Below are 21,696 nucleotides of genomic sequence, written 5' to 3' on the forward strand. Positions count from 1 at the left end.
ACAACTAAGAAGGCTAAAAGAATCATTCACCCTGTGTCCTAACTTACCTGACGTTGGGGCATTGGGAGATTTAAAAAAGCCCACCACGCCTTTTGCGTGCAGGCCCGCCGATCGCAGGAGGACAGCCTTGGTCCGGGAATTCCGCCAGCAAACCACCGGGAAGCGATTTTGCCGGTAGCAGCGGCAGATTCTCTGGATGGTGGAATCCGGGATGCTCTGCGGGACGATGAGCAGGCCGGGATAGCTACGACGCAAGCACACGCCGGCTGAAGCACTTCCGTGCGCAGGGCAAAAACTCCGGCCGTCCGATTTACGTACCTCCTGCACACCGTGTACATGCGGTTGACGGTGGAGATTCGGAAGGGCTCGTTCTTGGAGCGGGTCAAGCTGTTGCTTAGGGTGCCCAGGCCCATGCGCTGGTAGTCGCGGCAGCACGCGCGCTCCACCACGTTGCTCATGGTCTGTCTGTCTGAAGAGCGGATGGTGGAGGACAGCGTAAGGGAGCTCTGCTCCACCTCCTCTGAAACTGCATGTAAACAAATTCAAGCCACAAACAACAAACAAGGCTTGGAAAATTACAGGAATGTTTGACGGCGGAAACTTTCAATGGGAATTCGGCAGGGGTTGACAATTATGAAATGTCGATCCAAGGGAGTTTTACTATCAGCATACCTGAAATTTCATCCTCCTCCAGCTCCGACTGGAAGCTGCTTCTGTTCTCCCAGGTAGGCGGGGAATATTTCTTCTTTGTCACATACTGCCGGTTGATGGTCCGCTTGGCAGTCTTTACCAGGTTTTTGGAAAGTGTCCTGAGACAAGCAACGACGTCTTCAAATTTCGGTTTCCACACATGTATCATTAGCGCCTTACAATTCTCTACTACTTTTGGCCACTCGTTATATGCGCAAAGTCCTTTTACTTCCGAGTGAATTATTAAGAATCTGAGGAAGAACTCATGAAACTATCTTTCCAATAATATGTTCCATGCAGGACCACTTGTCGCGGCTCAGTCTCAGAAACGGGCAAGCCGTGATTGGTTGTTACCAGAAACTTGGGCAACTGCGATGTCATTTTCAGTCGACAGCAAGTGGCAAAATGGCCGTGCCCCTGACATGGACAAAAACGGGTGGATTTGACTGCAGAACTCATATTGCACAAACCCAGTATCAATCAGAATGCAGAATGGGTCTGCATACAACATGTAATTGTAAAGAACATTTTTGGGTTGACTTTTGCTTTCAATTGACATCTTCTGAAATGATCATTATAAAAGTCAAATATATCTACCTATCCATCCATCCAACATATAAACCATGGATGCATGCATGTGATTGTTTTGCAAAGAAAGAGAAAGTGAAATATATACATACTTGAGTGACTGGTTTTTGTCCTTGGTCTTGTGTTCCACCACCAGCTTGCCGCTCTGGCCGACGGTGAAGGCGAACGTTCCCTGCACGTGCTGGGGGTAGCGCAGCTTGTGCATGTGCTTCCTGAAAACCTCCGCCAGGTCAGCCGCCACCTCCTCGTCGAACACAATCTTCATGAGCTAAGAATGGACAGAGTGCCAAAGTGTTACAGGAAAGTCAGGCACAACATGCACTGTCATTACTAGAGCAAAAATCGGGGAGAAATTGACAAACACACAAAACGCAATAAATCCCCGAAAGGTTGAGCGGGTTAAATTCAAGTCAAAAGCTAATAATACCTCTACAGGAAATGATTGACATTGAAATTGTTGATGGTCCAACAGTACCTGGAAGGTGCAGGACCGTAGCTGTAACCCCTCCTGAACAAACTGCTCCATGGGTAAAGTGACAGAGATCCTCTTCTCCTTGGTCAATGACGCGATGGGGAAGGAACGAGTCACCACCTGCTCGCCCACTGCAGTAGGGAAGCAGGAAAGTAACATTGACTTATTTTCCATGCACACAGTAACAGTAACTATAAACAGCACGGTAGCCACGAGTCAGGATTGCACATCGCACGTGTCCAGTGGAGTCCCTCACCCAGCGGGTCGGTGGGCGTGCCCTTGAAGATGAGCCGGTAGGTGGTGAGGAAGATGGCTCCCTCCGCGGGGAGCAGGGGCGGGCCTCCCATCATCCCCGTGGCCTCCTCGCGTCCGTCCGGGATGAGGTAAACGCGCATGCCGTCCATCACCAGCTCCTCGCCTGCCAAAAGGGTCGGCCTCAGCAGCTTGGGCTGGGTGCAGAGAAGAGAGAGGGAGGGAGCCAGACGAGGGGGATTCATGACGCTGAAGCAGAAGGAACACAAACGAGGCCAAGGAAAGCGGAGAAACGGACGACAGAACAGCAAGCATGCGTTTTAGCACTAAGGCCTTACCATTTTGAGCAGCGCATTTTCAAAATCAGCAGGTGCGCCTGCTGCTTAACTCTGATTCCCTCCTCGATATACTCCATTACAGTGATTCTCAACCAGGGTGCCGTGGCACATTAGCGTGCTGAGAGATCGATTATCAGGTATGCGGCCAAAAATTGTCCAATTTCAATCCTTTTTTTTACTTTCCAATAACTTTTTTTGTTAATGTATCCATGCCAACCACATATAGTAACAGGCAAAACAATGAAATTGAAGGTACATAATTAACCTGTGTGTGTGTATATATATATATATATATATATATATATATATATATATATATATATATATATATATATATATATATATATATATATATATATATATATATATATATATATATATATATATATGTTTCAGAACCCCCTCACTCATTACATCCTCATGCTTTACAAGCATGCGAGTACAGCTGGCTTTAGGCCATATGAGCAAAAAAATAAATATATATATATATATATATATATATATATATATATCAACATTGATGACATTAGAATGTCGTATTTTGTTCAGTGGGTGTGTCATCCTTCAAGAATACCCACAATGTGACCATCTGTCTTTTAGAGCTGATACATAATATTCTTACATTTGGCTTAGCTCAGCAGCATGACACGATTTCAAATGACTGGACTGTATTTTTTTACCATAAATTTGGCTTACACGGAGCTCAGCCCCCCATCCCTCTCCATCACACCAATTGACGGCACCCTTCGAAATGAAGGCACGCACGTTAGCTCAAGACACGGAAAACGGCACACCAGGGTGAGCAATCATCAGCCAGCATGCTTTGCTCGGTTGTCCTTGCGAGTCACAGACATACCTGGTGTGACACCGCGGGTCTGAGCGGTAGGGATTGGTGGAAAGGGAAGTAGGCGGGGCTGGCCGGGCTCGCTCCGCGTGGCCTTTCTCCAGTGGCGCGTAAAAATAGGAATTGGTTACCTTTTGGATCGGCGGCAGTCGTTTACTCTCGCGATGGACTGCGTCTAACGTCTCGATGTGCATCTGAACGATATCTGCCATCAAACAACACAGGCGTGGAAAATGAGGACGCTTTTTTACACAAGTCATTGAATATGGAGAACGACACCCATACCCGGTATCATGGTGTGGAGAGCCTTCAGGTGCTCATTGGTCACGCCGCTCTCATTGCAGACTTTGTCCACGAAGCGGTTGATGAAACGCACCACCGAGTTGGCCACGTCAGAGCTCTCGGCATCCTCGAAGCCGCTCTCCGTGTCGTAACTCTCGGCCATGCTCCCTGCAATACTACCGGACCCAAAAAAGAGGCAGTGATTTGCAATGACCTGAAATCTATTAGACAGATACCCCTTTTTTTATTTCACTTGTGTTGCAAATGCAATAGTCTTGACAGAAACGCGAATCCATTTTTTTTGTAGAACTCTATCCAGGATGGACACAGATGTATTCAAATTATTCCTAATTTCACTCCTAAAGTGTCTTAATAAAAAAAATGTACCGTGATTGTTAACTTTTATTGTCCATGCAACCACGTGAACTAGTTTTTTAACTGAATAACTATCTAAATAAGTAATCGGAAGTAGTGTAATTTGCTGCCGAATGACAATTAATCATTGATTTCCCATTCAACTGAATGTGAATCCTCAAGGCATCGATCCCATGCATACCTGTTGGTTACGTAGCTGTTGCTGACGCTCTCCACGTCCCCGAGGCCCGAGCTCCTGAGCAGGCGGTTCTTGCTGGTGTCCAGCGGCAGCAGCAGGTAGCTCATCCTGTTGGCGTAGTGGATGGCCTGGCTGAACACGGTGCTCTCCTCCTTCTGCACGCGCTCCGTCTGCATGTCCTTGCCGAGCGTGGGCCACAGGCGGCTCTGCTCCGACGCCAGCTCCAGGGCGCCGATTTCCCGCCCGCCGCCTGATCCCTCCAGCTGCTCCTGAGGATAAAATGCGTAAATTCCGCGCGTTAATGATGGGCGCTGATGAGATTTGTGAACGGTCAACTGACCATTAACTATCATACTCACAGTGTGGTTCTGATGCTCTCCGTCCTCTGTCTCCAGGTAAAGTGCCCTTATGTGGTTCTGGACGTCGCTGTAGAACATGGCCTCCCAGAACTGCATGTTGGTCCACACTGTGTGCTCCTGTACGCAGCTGTATGCAAACTGAGTGATGCCTGCCCCTAATTTCTGTCAGACCAACAAAGACATGACAGTGACAATCCACATGACACATGGTGAGAGGCTTTGGTCAGTAAATAGTAATAATAGATCAACTTACCCTGCAAAAGGCTGTGACCAATGGGAGAAGGGCCGCGGCAATGCCATGTTCATCCATATGCGAGCAGTCCTAAAGGGGAAGAGAATATGCTGCTTGCTATATGTATAATGGGGAACGCTGCATATCACATCACCACAACGAGTGGCCATGGGCAGTTTTGTTTTTTTTTGGTTTTACAAAATTGGTTACAGACCTGTAAGGTGCAGTTCATCATTCGGACGACATAGTCAAACTGCTGGTCATCCAGCACTGCCCGGTTCTGTAAGACATGCTGATTGAGCTCATGGGTCAAACACACCCGAGCTGCCCGACCCTTCAAAGCCCGAAGCACAGCCGGCATCAGCTGCAAGAGGAAGGCACAAAGACGTTTTGTTTTACGTAGCACAGTACTGGCTTCACTTGATTTCCACTTTTCTACATCGAAACAAGTACACGGCACACTGCAAAAACCAGGCCGCATTTCACGCAATTCATAATAGCGGTAAATACTTTTGGTGAAAAACACTTCCTGGCCGCGAGCATACGCATCAAAAACACAGGACTGTGCAACGGGGGAGAGTAAACAACAAACTACTCAAATTACAGACATTTAATAAGCAGCCACAGAATTGAAAAAAGCTACAGGACGAGAGCTTCATCAAAATTGTTTGTGAATCGTCAAAGTGAGGAGCACAAAACAGTCACTTTTGTCCAACTTTGTTTTCCCACAACTTAAAAAGTGCACTTTTGTCAATGAGTCCTTAGTACTACCTTCTTGGCCTCCAGCATTTTGTTCTCGAAGATGTATGTGATGCAGTTCCGGACAACCTCCAGCCGACGGGCACTGTTGGCCATCGCGTTGCTGTTCCGGTCTACCATGTCTCCTGCGGAAACGGGACACGCGTGAGGCTCATTTATCACCGTGGCACTTCAAAACGAAGCCCATTAAACACACGCTGAGACAGGGGGATAAGTTGGAGGCAGGAAGTGCCGATGATTACCATCCACCTCTACAAACTTTACAAGCAGGAGTTGGGGAGCCTTTTGCTACACAAGTCATTGAAATCCTCTAAGGGCCATGCAATGGGAAAATATGATGCGATCATCAAAGAAATGTTTATTTGTGGTTATCCGTATGCACGCCCCACAGGACACTGGTTCTCCGTATCTGTTCATCCGATGGGAAATATTGAACAAAATCCACACGTCTTCTTTAAAGTAAGTCAGTCGGGACACTTCTCGAGTGCCCGTTCACGTCATTGTACATTTTAAACGCAGCTCACCCAACGGGGGTCCGGACGGCACCATGCTCTTGACCTCCGCCTTGACCACCGGCGGCGCCGTCTTGAGCTTGGCAGTGGCGTGGTCGATGAAGAGCTGTACCGTGACTTCGTCCAGCCCAGGGAAGGGGCTCTGACTCTGAGGGGCTTTCTGGCCGTTTTCTGACAGCGCCTGGACTTTATGCATGGTCACTGCCGGGTAAGGGTTCTCCTGGACAGAGAAACCGACACAAAAGTGGTTACACACAAATATTACGGAGAGAAAAAAAAAGGGTATTTTAACGTGAGGAATACATTTTTAAATAGCTGCTCAGCCAACTCCTTGATGTGATTCATGACTTTGTGTGGCGAGGCCTCTTCTTGCCGTATCCTCTCCACCTCATTGGCTACCAGCTGTGGGAACAGGGGAGAGTTGAGAATTCCTTTCTTCGTGTAAACAAAAATACATACATAGAAATATACTATTCACAAATATTTAATGCACATCCGACGTCTGGCTTTTTATTTCAATTTTGTTTTCAAGAAAGATGAAGGGTAAATGCGACCCAGGACAGAATTCCCCCGTGTGTTTTATGTAGTCAAATGTGATCCTTCATGTGTGCAGTAATTATTTTCACACATGCAGCTGTCATACTCATCTTCAGACTGCGCTCCAAATGCACCAATACAAGTCAAATATCTATGTGAAGTGGCCTTTTATGTCATTTCAATCATGAAATTTACTTGCAGACTCCTCTATTCCTTAACAATGAGTTCTGAAATGCACTTAAAGATTCTGATTTAAAATGGATGCCCCCCTGAAAAAGTCTGTAATTGCCTACTGATGCCGGCAAGACACTACTTGTATCCTCATAAATGAGTCTTGACACACTTCAACTTGGTCCCTTGACACCAAGTTGCCACCAGATGGCAGATGGTGAGTTTTCAGCAAAAAACAAAGGAAAGGTTCCAAAAAATGAATACAACACCACAAATATGCAGTGTTCACTGTATGTGTATTGATGTTGTAAATGGCATACATCTTTTGGGGGCTAAAATGACTTGATTTGACTATCAAAAGTAGGTTGCAGCTTGATGACAATGATAGAATGTAGGCCCAAGCACATGTTGAACCCCTGTAGTCTGTCAAGGACAGAGAGCAATTCAATGAATTGGGATAACAACATGGTTAAGTGAAGTAAATTCACTCCAAACCCGCAAACTCACATCATCAAACAAATCCGTTGCTCTGTAGGGAGGCCCCCTCTCTGACACGAACCCCGCAAACGCCATGCCGTCCAACACCTTCATGAGGAAGTCGTCCTCCGTCAGTGCTCGTTGGCCGAGGAAGGCCGCCTGGGGGGGTGGGGGAAACAACAGCACAAAATCTTCATTCTGATGTTCGATTTGTGTAACAATGCCTGATTTTGGATGGAGGGGCCTCCGTCATACCTTATGGAAGCGGATAACTGGTTCGGGGTGAATGCGGATGATATGTAAACACCAGCGATAACCCTGGAAAAGCTGAGCAAACAGCCACAGGAAGATCGCCCGAACCTCCTTATCCTGAGACACACGCATCACAGTCCATCTTAAGTCCCAACATGCCACACGGTGTAATCGATATTCGTAAGTGAGGTCCATCAATTTCGATCAAAAAGATGTAATCATCACCTTTTAATGATCATGAATATAGCTGCGAGTGTAATTCCTTCAACTGTCTTCTCCTCCTTTAGGAGAGTGAAGCTCCAAATACAGTCCAACCATTAATTATGTGATACATCACTGTGGTTATAATCTTTTGAAGTACGTTTTCTGGGGCGGTGTGCACACGGACATTTACTTTGGGTTTTGCTGTTTACAATTTCTAATGTCAAAAAGTGCATACAGTAGGGTTACAGATTTTCACCTGGATCTTGGGTGCTGAAGGTAGCGAGGACTGAGGTGGGAAGGCATGATCAGCAATTTCCAGCTCAGGATCCAAAACCTGCAAACAAGAAACACACCGCCAAATCAACCAACAGTCTCATTTCAATCCATTTCACAGATCTGGAACCTTCGCTATCATGCCAAATCAATGTGTTCTTCATATATACCACATTTTTACACGCAAATTATGTATTTCAGTAATTATTTTCAGAGGGGTGGAAAATATCTACTCTCCCGTATATTACAGTGGAGGTATCTACCGTAATAGGGAAGGTATTTTGGGGGGAAATAACAAAACAATTTTACATGTTATTCAGACTTTTTATGTAAAGTGAAACTGGTGTTTAGGGAAAAAAAAAACAAAAAAAAAAACAACATACCAAAATGCCAATGAAAGCGGGTCGCAATAATCCCTCTTAAAAGAAAACACATTAATATGATCAACGTTTAGGTCTGAAGTCGCAAATATTTGATTAGACTGTGTTGACGCAACAATGGCGCCAGGAGATCCAGAACATGATGGGCCCATCTCTCTTCCTGGATGCAGGTAAGCCCAGCTTTAGGGTTGCCTACCAACAATCTATAGCATCATGGCCGCTGTATGCATCCCGCACACAAGATTACATCTTTTCCATGAAAACCTTACCAACGAGCTAATGAATTAAAGCTGCCTATCAGAGACATGATCATCGCCTTTCCTGTTTTCGTAATTGTGTTTTTGTGTTGGGGATGTCAGGCCTCTTACGTTAGCGTTTGCTTATATTGTGTTGATTTTGAAAAGAACGACAGAAAGAAAATGATGGGTGAGATCGAAGGGAGGTATGAGCCTCCATTTTATTAACACTAATGCTCATATAGTTGGAATAAAATGTTTGTCAAACAAATGTTAGGTATGAATTCCTGGGTAACTTGGACACATAATATACTCATTCCGACAGGTCTAATGGATTGCTGATTCATTTCAATAGTAACAGATGGATTTTCTCAGAAATCAAATTCATTTCAAATTTAGGGGCAAGAATGTGTGCGACAGGCTGGCAATCGAGTTTTTGCCGCGTGACTATAATCACAGCATTATAAAAGTCAAATAGTGGGTCGGGGTTCATTCTCTTGTTTAAAAACTACAGATGACTTAACTTTGTCCACAAACATTTGTTCCCACTTGCAATGTTTTCTGACCAAAATATTTCACAGAGCAAAGTTCAACAGTAGGATATTTTTTAGGGCATAGTTTGCGGAAGAGAGTCACTCGATTGTCACACCAAATTTTTATTCAAACACAGAGATTGTGTGTTGGGCAAATTGTAATCCATTGGAAATTCCTAAAAATGAGAAGAACGTGAGGTGAAAACAAAACACATGCACTTGTGGTAAGATCTCAAAAGATGCCATTTGTTGTACGGGTTAGTGATTCAGATAAAGGTTCACCATGAATTAGTGGCTTTTCATATTGCCTAATGTTGTGTAATGACAAGGTGGAGATATCGTAAATAGCCTCATGTGGTAGAAGGCCATTTTTATGTGGCTACATTGGACCAAGACATTGACCAGCACAGCGAAACGGTCGCTATTCTTCATTGCGTAAGAACGGAAAGGCATCATGCTGACTACCTAAAAATAGAATAACAAGCCTTACAAATGAGCTAAAAATACTTGGCGAAATTGTGAGACACTTGTAAATGTCTCCTTATAAATCCCACTTTTGTAAGAGAATGTGTTACAATGCCAATGACATAGCTCAACACTTCAAATCCTGTCTATGGCGGCAAAGGGGTGGAACATTTCGAAAAAGCCTCTTGGGAAAAAAAACAAAAAACAAAAAGAAATATTGACACCGCAGCTCAGCTTTTAAACATTTACCACTTCTTTTCCTTTATTCTTTCATGAGGCCATTTCTTGACTGTGTCTTTTTCCAAGCCTTGCAAAGACGTAGAAACAGACGACGCCCACTTTCGACACAGAGGAGTCAGAAAGCGCTGAGCAGGCACACAGGGTGCTACCTGCAGCCAGCTCTGTCACCTTCTCTCTTAAAAAACAGCATCACTGAAAACACGTGGTATTGCGTGGCCTCTCAGGCCAAGGTATCGTGGAACTTTTCTACTTCCGGTACACCATGAAACCAGATATGAATTTGGCTGATAAATTCAAAGCAAGTTTTTCATACTGTTACACGCGTTCCCTTACCATGGAGAGGGCAGTCTGAGTCTGCTGGAGGAGCGGCTCGGGCAGCAGGGAGATGTGAACGCACTCTGGGATGGTGACGGTGCCACCGTCCAAGTCAGCGATGATGACATCCAACTACAACACACAGACCAAAAAAATAACAATAATTGAACCAGTTTCAAATCAAATACAGATTTCATGTCGGCGTCCAACCTGAAAGAAAGCGGCATTTACTTGGTGTGAGCCTTTGATTTGGTCACGCGGATGGCGCAACGTACATTTGAGCCATTGCTTCCATTCGAGCGTCACAATTTGAAGGAATACAGTCCTGCCTACACAAATCTGCCAAATGGATTGAGTAAAGCTGGAGGGGAGTTAACGCGATGAAAAGGACTGTAGGCAAGGCAAGTAGGTTGTTAGTTATGCAAGTAAGCAGGGAATATTGTAGGTGAACATGTAATTCGATACATACATGGAGGTACCATAGGCGGTATTGCAAGTATTTAGAAATGTAAGGTTAGTGCTGTACTGTGCATACAGTATGTTAGCATGCAAATAAGTAGGTATTGTAGGTAGGTAGGAATGAGGTAATAATGATCTTTGCGCTGTGTGAACGTACTGTAGGTACAGATGTTCGGCATGGCGGTAGCTATCCAAGTAGATTGCTAATAAATAGATGACTAACGGAATATTGTTTATGATACGATTACAATGAAGGGAACCCACCAGTTCTTGTGTCTCAGAGCGGAAAAACGAGTTGACGCCGATTATGAAAGGAGTGGGGGTGCTCAGGACCTCCAGGAGTTTACCAGGCAGGATGGGAACGTAAGTGAAGCTGTGGGGAGACAAATATTGCGCAGTGTTGCAATTCAAAACACGACACGAGCGCCGGGTCTCATGTCAAGAGAGGACGTACCTGTATTTGAGGGGGAACATGATAGCCAGCAATCCCCGGCAGGCGTCTGTTAGCCTTTGGTAGCTGCTAGAAAGGAACAGGATCTTGTGCTCCGTCAGGGCGGCACAGAACAGGTACAGCACATTGACTATCCCTGGAGGAGAGCAGGGCACAAGTGTCATTAGGAATAAAAAAAAAAAAAAAAAGGACAACATTCCCGTATCCAGTGCGAAATGATGATTGTTTGGGTATTTTGTCATTATGATTTAGCAGTGTTGTACTGTTGTTCTTTATGTGAAAGCACATTTGAAATTGTCCAAATACGATACAGTCCGGGACCAAGCAAGTAACTCAATTAACTTGTAGTGCACATCAAATCAATATTTCCTATTGAAATGAAATCTCATGAATTCATTTGAGTCTCCACATCAAATACAGCACTGTTTTGTATAAAATAAATGTGAATGTAAAGAAAGAAACTGGTTTTGTAAGCGTAATAATTACTGAACATTGGGACAACCTAGAAGTCGCAGCAACTGAGCACCTGAGCTGTGTGCCCTTAAAGCAGACGTCAACCCCAAAATTTCCTTTACAGTAATGTGTTCTATGCGCCTCCACTAGTGTAAACACAATATTTTGATTGATATTGTGTTTGTGGGATGAGTTAAGCAGTAAATTATGCCAGTTTTTGTCTGTCTCGGGGGACGGCCATTTTGTCACCTGCTTTCAACTGAAAATGACATCACAGGTGCTCAGGTAACAACTCATCATGGCTCAGCTTCAGAAAACAGGTGAGCCGTGACTGGTTGTTACCTGAGCAACTATGATGTCATTTTCAGTCGACAGAAGTGACAAAATGGCCGCGCCCTGAGATGGATAAAAACGGGTGGATTTGGCTGCTTAACTCATATTGCACGAATGCAAGATTAAATCAGAATGCCGTGTTTATAACTTAGTGGAGGCGCACAGAACACTAAGTAAATTTTGGGGGTTGACGTCCGCTTTAAGGGGGCGTGGCCTACTCAATGGCATCAGGAACTTGGCTGGTTAGTCTTGTTTGTGAGCTTCTGGATGTTCATTTTGGCCTAATGTAGTGCCTGGCAAGTGTCTTCCTTTTGTATTTGCATGTTTGGCTCACATCACTCAAGCGGTAATTAGAATTTTGGCTTGCAACACAAAGCAAAGTAATTTACCAGGCAACCTTACCCTTTATCTGAAAGACTCAATGTCAAGGTACCACTGTAAATAATACAGTTGGGGCGGGAGAAACACTGCCTGGTAATCACAAACAGCTGAACCAAAGCCCCAAGATAAAAATCAGGAAATGTTGGTGTTGTAGTGTTGTTGCCGCGTTACAATTGTCCCTACCGAGCTGCCTGAACAGCTGCGCCACGCTGCTGCCGCTGACGGGTAGGGAGTCATTGATGGGAGTCTGGATAACTTGGCGGTCTCCAGCGCCTAATGTGATGGTCCGCTACGGACAAAAGGTGAGGCGAGAAGAAATAGCAGTCGTTACAAGGGGATGTGTGTGTGTGTTGTTAGGAAAAAAAACAAAAACAAGGCACGTGTCATTTCTGAGAAAGAGCAATTTGCCGTGGGTTCCAAAGAGAAGCGTGAATCGGCACAATAGAGCCGGAGAATTCCAGAAGCTTAGCAGGTACGTGACAAACAAGCCATTCCAGCTGATCGCAAAGAGGACACCGGCGGACAGGGATCAAAAGGCCAACCTCACAGTTAATCCACACCGGGGCCGCCGTATCAATGGATCTTGAAGGCAGACATCCCACTGATATGGAAAGTGTGATGCTCAGACAGTTTCCCATTGTTGTCTAACAGTTGGGTGTAATAACATTAGATGCACACTGTTGGTTCATTTGGGGCCAGGTGAAAATGTGTCACTCGAAAACAGCAAGGTTCTCTTATCTGATGACTTGCTATGCTTATACAGATGCAAAAACTAGTATTGCTCAAACAGCAACATTTAGTTGTATATCATTCAAATGTAAATGGTGCAACCCTTGTATTTGATTTTTTTTTTTTTTTTTTAATTTATTGAATTCATCACTTCAATCATTCCACCCTGGAAAATGAATGGTTCAAATGAAAACATCCCAAATTCTTGGTAAAAGAGTGCTCACTTTTCATCTCGCTGCTAAACTACCGGATAAGAGAAAGAATAAGAAAGGCCATTGAAGTTGACGGCCTTTAAAATAAAGTTCAACGAAACAAGGTAAATAATGTTGGAGGAGAGTTTGTATTAAGTGCAGTGATTTGCGAAGGTGCAAAAATAACACCATGATGCAGAAGCAGCCATAGCTTCAACAGTAACAGCAGGCAAGCGCTGAGCAACACAATCATGTGATTTAACAACTGATCATGAGGTACAATATATATGGAACTTCAGTCTCAAACATCAACATTTTGGATCTATTGTTTTATATTTAGCAAGGGCAAGTAAAAGATGGAAAACCATCCCTACTGCAATATGCATTTGGCCTGTGTTTGTGTAATGAAGTGGCAACTTTATTCCAGAAGAAAAAATGCAACATTCTCTTCATCTGATCCGGCATGGATATTAGTTGAAATTATTCAAGGAAAAATCCATTTGGTCTCGTACACTGAATTGATCTAGTAAATGACAATCTTGGCAGTTGAATGCACCCGCAACAAGGGTTAAAAGCGATGATGAATGATCAGCTGTTGATCACATATATTGACTGTTGCCAAGGGGTTACATGTGGGCCTGACTTGCAGAGGAAAATAGGAGGCTTCCAGGAGAATAAAGTCAAGCAGGCGTACCAAATTGTCCACTCTCTCCTCCTGGCCCGGCTACACAAGCCAATGAGAGAGAGGGGGGGGAGAGAGAGACAGAGAGAGAGAGAGAGAGAGAGAGAGAGAGAGAGAAGCACACAAAAAGTAATCCATAGAACAGCACAGAGATCAGAACCAAACACGTGGACCGAGAATTAGCTCAAACCGCTAAGAATATGACAATGATATTCGCAAATTATGAGCATGCCTTCTTGTGCAAAATGACAACCACTGTGGAAACTATATGATTGCGTGTCGTCCATGACCCTTTGCGTACACTGTCTCTTTTTCTGAAAGCATTCATTGCGATGTAATCACTTAAATGAAACCGCAGTGAAGACAAAAAGCCAAACCAAAAAGACAACCTTTAACAGACACCACTTAGAAAGACACATACATACACGCGATAACCTGTCACACACTAACAACTAACTTTAAGTACAACTGTACTTTTGCTAACTCCAAAATCATTCATTGTAAGGCAGCAGCAATAGGAGATTATTTCAGTGGCGCACGCACTTGAGGCACTGGGCAACATTTCCCAGGAAAAAACATAACAGAATGAGTTGGGGCCTTATGCAGCAGCCATATGTTTATGCATGCGCATTCAGTGCGTTAAGACTGATTACATGTGATTCTTCCATTCAGACTGCCCTGTGGGAAGCCATCTGCCATCCCATATGGTCACCTAGCAACTAAACTACAACCGGCCCGGCTAAGGTTAGAGTGTGTGGTGCGGGTTTTGTTAGCCAAACGGTACATGAATGTGTTAATAATACTCAAGGCTACTCATCAAAATCATGAGAAAGGCAGCATAAATGACAATGGTCAACATCCTGCAGACGCCACCTGACCATACAAACACACAAAAAAGCTTTAGTGCCATTATTCACACACACATTTGAAACGACTGCAAGAAAGGGCACATTCCTTAAAGAAAGTGTGTGATTTGAACAGAATCAAAACGGTGCCGGCTCTTTGATTGAAAGGGAGCTTGGTCGATCGACAACGTTACCTGGAGACAGGCCAGCAGCCAGTCACAGGCCGGAACCTGAGGAACCTTGTCTAAACTACAAACTGGGGACTCAATTATCTGTAACACACAGGAACCAGTGCACAGTTGGAGTGGCGCAGAGATGACACACACGGGTTAGAACATCCAGAAACCAATTCTGATATTCCACACCTCCTCAGATTGTGGCCGCCATTCTATAACATGCTGCATACTCCCATTAGTTTTATAGTTTTATATTATAGTTGATCGATGCGATTGTTCGCAAATGGACATTAGATAGGTGCTGTGGGCGTCCATGTTGATGTTCCGGCAGCTCTCCGACATATTTGCCAATCTGCAAATACTCAATAGCTCTCCTTTCCCATATGCAGGGGGCATCAGAGTAAGTATACTGGAAAACCCCATAAAAGCGATCGCTATATTTGGCATATTTTCGTGATATATTGTAAGGATTTTCTGTATGAAAAAAATCGGAGAGCTGCGGTGTGAATGATATCTGTGATACATCAGCAAAACACTGTCGAAGAGAAAGTGTGATGCTTGGTTGAGAGAGAAAAAAAAAAAAAAAGAAGCCAAACCATTTTGTTCAAATGTCCAAAATACAGAAGGTGATTGCAAAATAAAAGAGATTGCAAACCACACCAAAGAATGGTGAAACCGACCCTGGCTACCAGCGCTTAACAAGGTGACAATGCTTCTCATCAGCTTCCAAAACAAACTGCTGCTTGAAGGTGAGGAAAACCCAGAAAAAAGACAGAGCTGACACAGCGCATCTTTGATGGCGCATAAGGAATGGCGTCATACTTTATTTTGAGTCATTTTGACTTTTCTTAAAGCAGTCAGGTGTAGAGAAAACAAGAGAAAAGTAACAACGGTTACCTGGGAGCCGCCGGCGATGGGGATGACGCATGTGAGCAGATTTCCAATGACCGTCTCCAAGGGGACAGTCAGGCCATCTACGTGGACGGTGTAGACCAACGCCAGGCAGTTCTGCTCAGCGAAGGAGACAGAAGTTGGTCAAACAACTAGTACAGTCTTACCTTTCACGGACTTCCCCTACAAGTGGAAGCCCGATACAATTTGAACAGATTTTTAATTTTTTTTTTTTTATGCCGTGATTAAAGACACCCTACCCTGAAAACATCAGTGTAGTCCAACCGAGAGACCAGCACCAGACTCTTGGGGGCAAAGACCTGAGCTGGCTGGATGATAGCTGGCTCCTCGTCCACCTCATCTACGTCACCGGCCCGCACCTTCTGCAACTGAACGGCAAGGAAATGGAGATGAAAAATGTTGAATTGGCACTGGACACACTGGACACACACGGACATCAACGCATTCCTAATCGGACTCTGACCTGCGGGTTGTCCTGGCCCTCCCAGAAAGTGAAGCAGGCACAGTAGTGACGCTCGGAGTTGATGTCGGTCAAAACTGCTACGAAGAAGGAGGCGGGCTGACGCTCGGGGACCAGCTGCCAACCGCTGGGTTGGCAGAACTGCGTAAACGGAAAAGGTGGACATCCGTTGAAAAAAACACGGCCGTTTTGTTTTCTAGGCTTATTTAAAAGACCAACCACTAAGCAGACATCATAAAATGTAGAGTAATTCACTTCACATTATTTCCCATGGGAGTTGAAAAACGTGACATTTTGAAGACTTGGAGCTTCTACACTAGGTCATACAAATGATCCGTCGCGTAACGCCGCAGACGTTGACAGAGTTGAGCGTCCTTTCTGCTCTGGCCATAACGCAAGAGGGACATGCGTCTTGAGATGTCCACTTACCAGCTCGACGCCTTGCGGGAACGGGCTGTCCTCCCAGTCTTTCTCAGGAAACCGCTGGAGAATGCGACCTTGACCCTCACCTTCGCCTTCCACTACGGGGGAAAGAAGAGGAAGAGATACGGAGGTCACTCCTTGTTCAGATAATCATTTGACATCTGTTTGTTTTGATTTATCGAACTCATTTGTTGTCAAAGTCAGAAATGTTTCAATCCAACAGATTTTAACATACAATGGAAATAAAATGAACATGACTCGCGAACTAGAACAACAACGGCAATACATATGAAATGGCCAACTAGTTGTCTTCATTCCAAACAAATTGTAGGGCCTGCTTAAAGGGCTGGAATAGATGAATGGCATTTACATTCATTTCATTGGGGAAAGTTCATTTGAGATACGAGTGATTGGTGCTGCGTGGTCTCGGAACAGATTCAACTTCAATCAAGGCACGACTGTATATCAGAATATATTTGCATTTGTGGCTCCTGGTTAATGAGGTCATGCTTGGGTCTGGCTCGCGGAAGCCGCACAATGGCACAAAACAAGGCCGCCTTACGTAACCGCCACAAGCCGGTCTTTCAGCTTAGTTCTATCGGAAACCCGGCATGCGCCTAAATACAGTAGCCGCATTCATCGGTGCGAAGGATCGACTTCATTCGCACATTGCAACGCACAGAAAAGCGTACAACAGACTGTCCAATGTCCAAATAAATGACGATGTTTAAAAAAACAACAGCGCCTGTGCGCCCGCCTGAGAGAACTACAACTGACAATACACAAAGTGGGCCAGCCACCAGAACAAACACACAACGCAATCCTCAAGTCATCCCCGCTCCCGAGTCACCTATAAATAAGCGAATACTCGAGGGACCTTTGCGCTGGGACCGCCATCAGAAACGACGACCGTCAACACACAAGCCTCACCTAACAATGGAACGTCAACGCAAAATCACCCAAACTCTATCTGAGATGTATGGCATTTGAGGATTGATCAAAATCATCGACCACACGGATTATTTTATTTGTTGTCGCCATTTTCAAAAATCTAGCCGCAAACAATTTACGGGACGCAAACGATTTGGACCCCGCGAGCACTCAGTTTCCCTTTTCTCTCATGATATAAAACTGAAACAATAGCAGGGAGCAGCGAAATATGCGTCTCGCCTCTCAGCTGAATCATTGTCTCACAATGTAAACACTGAGAACTGCGTCGTTTCCTCACATATACTAATTTAGTGAACACCACATACAAAAAAAAAAAAAGGGCAGGGTTGTGTTTTATTTGCCCTTCGTTGGTTGGGTTTGGCAGGTCAGTCTATCAATTTAGCATAGCAGACACTCGCATTTAAATGCCAGTTGACAAGCCCACACAAATGCGAGCCACAGTTTCAGTGTGCACGCTGGATGTTCAGAAGAACACCGCTCCGATGAAATCCGGTCGAGGGCGGTAATTTCAATGGCTTTGCAAAAACGTCACCTGTCAAACCAAGTCAACAAGATCATTGTCAGGTTGTTGTTGGGGGTGAAAATCAACATTTTGGACCAGCTCAAATGCTATCTTGCCAGTCAATATCTAGAAGACTTGATGAATGAGGAGCTGCAGTGTTTCGACAACGGCACATAAGTCACACAATGGGAGGGGGAGGAAGCAAACGAAAAACACAACAAAACAAAACAAAAACAAAAAAAAAAAAATCAAACAAACACTGGTGGTAAACGGGAGCCATGGTGTTTCCCATTAATGGCCTAGACACTGTGGCAGCTCGCCAGCTCACCAATGAGCTGTCAAAGCTGAAAACGAGAGGCTAACAGACCGCAATGGGCAGCAGCACGCATGCGGCACTTTTGCATTCGGCGTTCAGTGGCGTGTGAGCTTGCCGTCGGGATGCAAAGGCACAGTGACAACAAACGGCAGGGTCAAGCTCAGTCAAAATTCAGTGGCTGTCTGCTGGAATTAGCATGAATGACGCACTGCTCGATAATCCAAGTAACGACGGAGCAATCAAAGGATCAATGCTTGATTTAATGAGCCATTTGCAGTTTCACTGTACAGGTCTCTAAAGATTACATCACGATCAACTCTCACATCATCACTAAGTATAACAGAATCCAATCATAATATTGCTTTGAGTGAGAAACAAAGTTCATATCGAGCAGATAAGCACTCCACAGCAGTCCCAGCAGTCTGCAGTTTCTCACGCGACTCCTTTGGGGGCAATTGTTTGGCCGCCACTGGTCCAGACTCTAGACAGTGCAGCACACGCTGGAAGAATGAATTGAAAACTGTGTTTGCACTCTTTTGTCCGTGGAAGCGGCGGCAGGGTTTTCCCAGCGTGGCGACACAAGGCACAATCATGGTATTCAGTTCAACGATCAGCGGCCAAGCTTTGGAAAAGTGCCTTTCCTCGATGGCCGAAGTCTTTGGAAAGAGCAAAATCGAGCGGAATTTGTCATCATCATTCATTTGTGTGACGAGGCAACCAAATAGAAAGAACGTCTGCGGAAGTGGATAGACAGCAGGACTGCCTGCGTGTGTGTGGGAGCACACATGAGTCCACGTGCGGATGACTAATAGCAGTCAAATTATGACACAGGATAAGGACCGGGCATGTGATCGCTGAGCAATAGCAGTCGGTTGAAAGGATCGCGCAGCTCATTCTTTGGAATACGTGTGACTTGATTGTGTTTGAACCCAGACCGCAACTTCTGCTTTCAGGGCCTTCAAAACCACAGTGACGCCACAATAGGCAGTTTCCATGGCGACTCCCTGGAGCCTTGCATGTTGAATGTGCGCAGGGATCTGAAATTGTGCACAAAGTGAGGTGGAAGGCCTAACTGAAAGCAAATGTGGACTGCCTGGATGCAAGCGTGCAGTCATGAGAGTAACAATATGGCATCGGCTCTGGGAAGCTGAGCCACATCCACGCGAGAGCAATTCCATCATTTGTCAGAAAATGCTCTCAGTAAAAACTGGAGATGTGTCACCGCTCAAGAGTTCCAAAGGACTATAAAGAATGCAGGGTTGCCTGACAAAATTGCTCAAATTTTTCACCAGGCAATTTGGTTTTACTGCATGCCTCTACGCTGACTCCCCAATGCATCACAGCACTGGGCGGATTCAAATTAATGGGAGGGGCGCTCTTTTTTTAACCGAGACCATACGCTTGGCCAGAACATAGCCTGACAACTCCCCTCCTTACCTTCAAATCATCAAGCGCCCCGGATGCGCCAAATTCGTCCCTTGGGGACTCAAACGATTGCTCCCTTGGGCGCCAAAACGCTGAACCAGAGCAGTACTGACTCAGCCTTTGTCTGAAGAAGAGTTGGAGAAATTCTTTACATTCCAGGGAAGCCATCAACACCAGAGGGGGGGCATCCCCAACAACAGCCCTTGGGCATAATTACACCCCATGTTTAGCGTATTTTTATGCTCCTCACTAATCTGGAGTACAAAACATCTTCAGTGCTAAGAAGCCATACGGTATCTAACAAGGGGAAAATGCATTCCTTTATAAAGCAAAATTATGGACGGCGTGACCCGACATTAGGGTAATGTAATAATGCAGAGTTTATAAACGTTCAAACGACTTCTATTTAAACACAAATGGTAGCAACATATGCAGGCAGCATGCGAAGAACAACTCATGTTACTCAAGCTTAATTGTGCCAGTCTTCTTCAGCGTTTCATCATCAGTTCTATAGGTAGTACGTGTATCTGTATGTATCAGGCGGCACACACAATGCCTACTGAATGAATGCATGAAATTATGATGCCCAAATACAAAAAAATAAATAAATAAAAAAAACGCTTTATCAGAAATATCTTGGCCTTACTGGTCAGTATGCACAAAGCACTCATCGCAGACCCACAGCCCAAAGAGGGGTTAACGTTACCACAGTAACCAACCAAAGACAAAGCCTTTCGAGTAGCCGACTGGTGAGCAGCCAACACACACAAGCGTCGAGTGTACCACGGTCCCTCTTGTCCCCCCCCCTCTGTGAAAGGCAGATTGTGGGGGTTATTTCAGGGGGGGTTGAAAGGCTGCAGCCCTGCTCGGGAGGCACTGGAGGAAGTGGCTGCCCACAGGCAGGCACTGTTGGCAGCGTCAGAAGCCTCCTTTTACACACACAGCCCAAACGATTGCAGCATCCGAGCCGGAGATGAAACGCTATGAAAATATAACCGCACCGTGATAGTGGACCAAACGATCACAGTTATCCGTAATGTCACGATAGTGCCCAAAGAAATGAAACCGAAAAAGTAAGACTGTAACTTCAAAATGACTTGGCCAATTTATGCATTGCAGCTAATGACAAACATTCCAATTCCATATTACTGCAGTACCATGAACACGCAGCCAAAAATGAAAAGATTATGGCTTCTCATAGTCCACGTTTGCATCGTGCAACTAAAACGAGCGACGAGGGGTGCTTCCCCTGAGAATTCACCCCATGTTGTAGAGCTTCGCATGTTATTTCACGCTTGTGAGCATGACCTAGATTAGTCATCGTGCTGCACAAGAGTTCACTGTAACCTATCAATAATGCAACAAATGCCCAAATCTGCATCCCGGGGAAAAGAAAAAAGGCAACCTCCAAAAACAGCAGCAAAAGACATTGACTCGAGACACGGAATCCAAAGAAAACAATTGGACGTCATAGAGTCGCTGTGTAATATATTCGGGAAAATATTTAGAATTTTCCCGAATGGCCGGTGTATTTCCAGGCCGGCCTTGGCCATCACGGCCGCCAGCAGCCGTCCGTATGGTAGCTGTGTGCATACATGGACACTATTTCTAACGAACGTCCTCCCCACAGAAATAAATCATTATAAACGTGCCGTGTCTGAGTTTCACACACAAACGGAACAATGTGGATTCTCCCATTTGAACCAAACGTCTCCAAGGTTTTCTCCCCATTTCCTGTTTGGGTCTCGGACCGCACGCGCGATTGGCTGCCGGCTCCGCAGTCTCCGCTGTCAAAACACAATGGTGGTTCTCCAGGGACCCCTTTTGCTATGAGAACCACACCCCGGCAACGACGGGACACTAGCTTCCACGCAGGCACCATCTTGGCTGAAAAAGAGATCCACGGTGAAGTTTTTGGCACGGAGCGAGTCGGTCACGTGAGTGCCGATGACGTAAGCCCCCCCGCCCAAACCCCTCCCCGACTACCTGTCACTCTGCCCCGGCCTGCAGAACATTCCTCTAGTCGAGTGACACACACACAAG

General features: G+C 45.2%; 1 protein-coding gene across 5 annotated transcripts in view; it reads right to left on the bottom strand.

The window, feature by feature from the left end:
- Positions 1 to 21,696, bottom strand: part of sbf1 (SET binding factor 1) — a 33,133-nt gene that overhangs the window by 9,067 nt on the left and 2,370 nt on the right. For 2 of the 5 annotated variants that reach the window (XM_086021882.1, XM_086021880.1), the window contains exons 2-29: positions 16,466 to 16,557; positions 16,040 to 16,177; positions 15,816 to 15,944; positions 15,562 to 15,672; positions 14,683 to 14,760; positions 13,656 to 13,685; positions 12,225 to 12,330; positions 10,878 to 11,010; positions 10,688 to 10,796; positions 9,983 to 10,096; positions 7,779 to 7,856; positions 7,322 to 7,435; positions 7,097 to 7,225; positions 6,185 to 6,283; positions 5,894 to 6,101; positions 5,382 to 5,494; positions 4,825 to 4,974; positions 4,632 to 4,700; positions 4,379 to 4,540; positions 4,023 to 4,288; positions 3,470 to 3,642; positions 3,316 to 3,389; positions 2,007 to 2,199; positions 1,754 to 1,881; positions 1,371 to 1,546; positions 673 to 809; positions 319 to 526; positions 48 to 244 (exon numbers count right to left, since the gene is read on the bottom strand). In XM_086021882.1, the coding sequence (XP_085878008.1) occupies positions 48 to 244; positions 319 to 526; positions 673 to 809; positions 1,371 to 1,546; positions 1,754 to 1,881; positions 2,007 to 2,199; positions 3,316 to 3,389; positions 3,470 to 3,642; positions 4,023 to 4,288; positions 4,379 to 4,540; positions 4,632 to 4,700; positions 4,825 to 4,974; positions 5,382 to 5,494; positions 5,894 to 6,101; positions 6,185 to 6,283; positions 7,097 to 7,225; positions 7,322 to 7,435; positions 7,779 to 7,856; positions 9,983 to 10,096; positions 10,688 to 10,796; positions 10,878 to 11,010; positions 12,225 to 12,330; positions 13,656 to 13,685; positions 14,683 to 14,760; positions 15,562 to 15,672; positions 15,816 to 15,944; positions 16,040 to 16,177; positions 16,466 to 16,557 (3,714 nt within the window). The remainder of the gene's footprint in view (positions 1 to 47; positions 245 to 318; positions 527 to 672; positions 810 to 1,370; positions 1,547 to 1,753; positions 1,882 to 2,006; positions 2,200 to 3,315; positions 3,390 to 3,469; positions 3,643 to 4,022; positions 4,289 to 4,378; positions 4,541 to 4,631; positions 4,701 to 4,824; positions 4,975 to 5,381; positions 5,495 to 5,893; positions 6,102 to 6,184; positions 6,284 to 7,096; positions 7,226 to 7,321; positions 7,436 to 7,778; positions 7,857 to 9,982; positions 10,097 to 10,687; positions 10,797 to 10,877; positions 11,011 to 12,224; positions 12,331 to 13,655; positions 13,686 to 14,682; positions 14,761 to 15,561; positions 15,673 to 15,815; positions 15,945 to 16,039; positions 16,178 to 16,465; positions 16,558 to 21,696) is intronic. The other 3 variants (XM_086021883.1, XM_086021881.1, XM_086021884.1) reach the window with 3 other exon arrangements.

The sequence above is a fragment of the Filicampus tigris genome, chromosome 22 (assembly GCF_054856515.1).
Source record: "Filicampus tigris isolate MCC_2025a chromosome 22, RoL_Ftig_1.0, whole genome shotgun sequence".
Taxonomy (NCBI): domain Eukaryota; kingdom Metazoa; phylum Chordata; class Actinopteri; order Syngnathiformes; family Syngnathidae; genus Filicampus; species Filicampus tigris.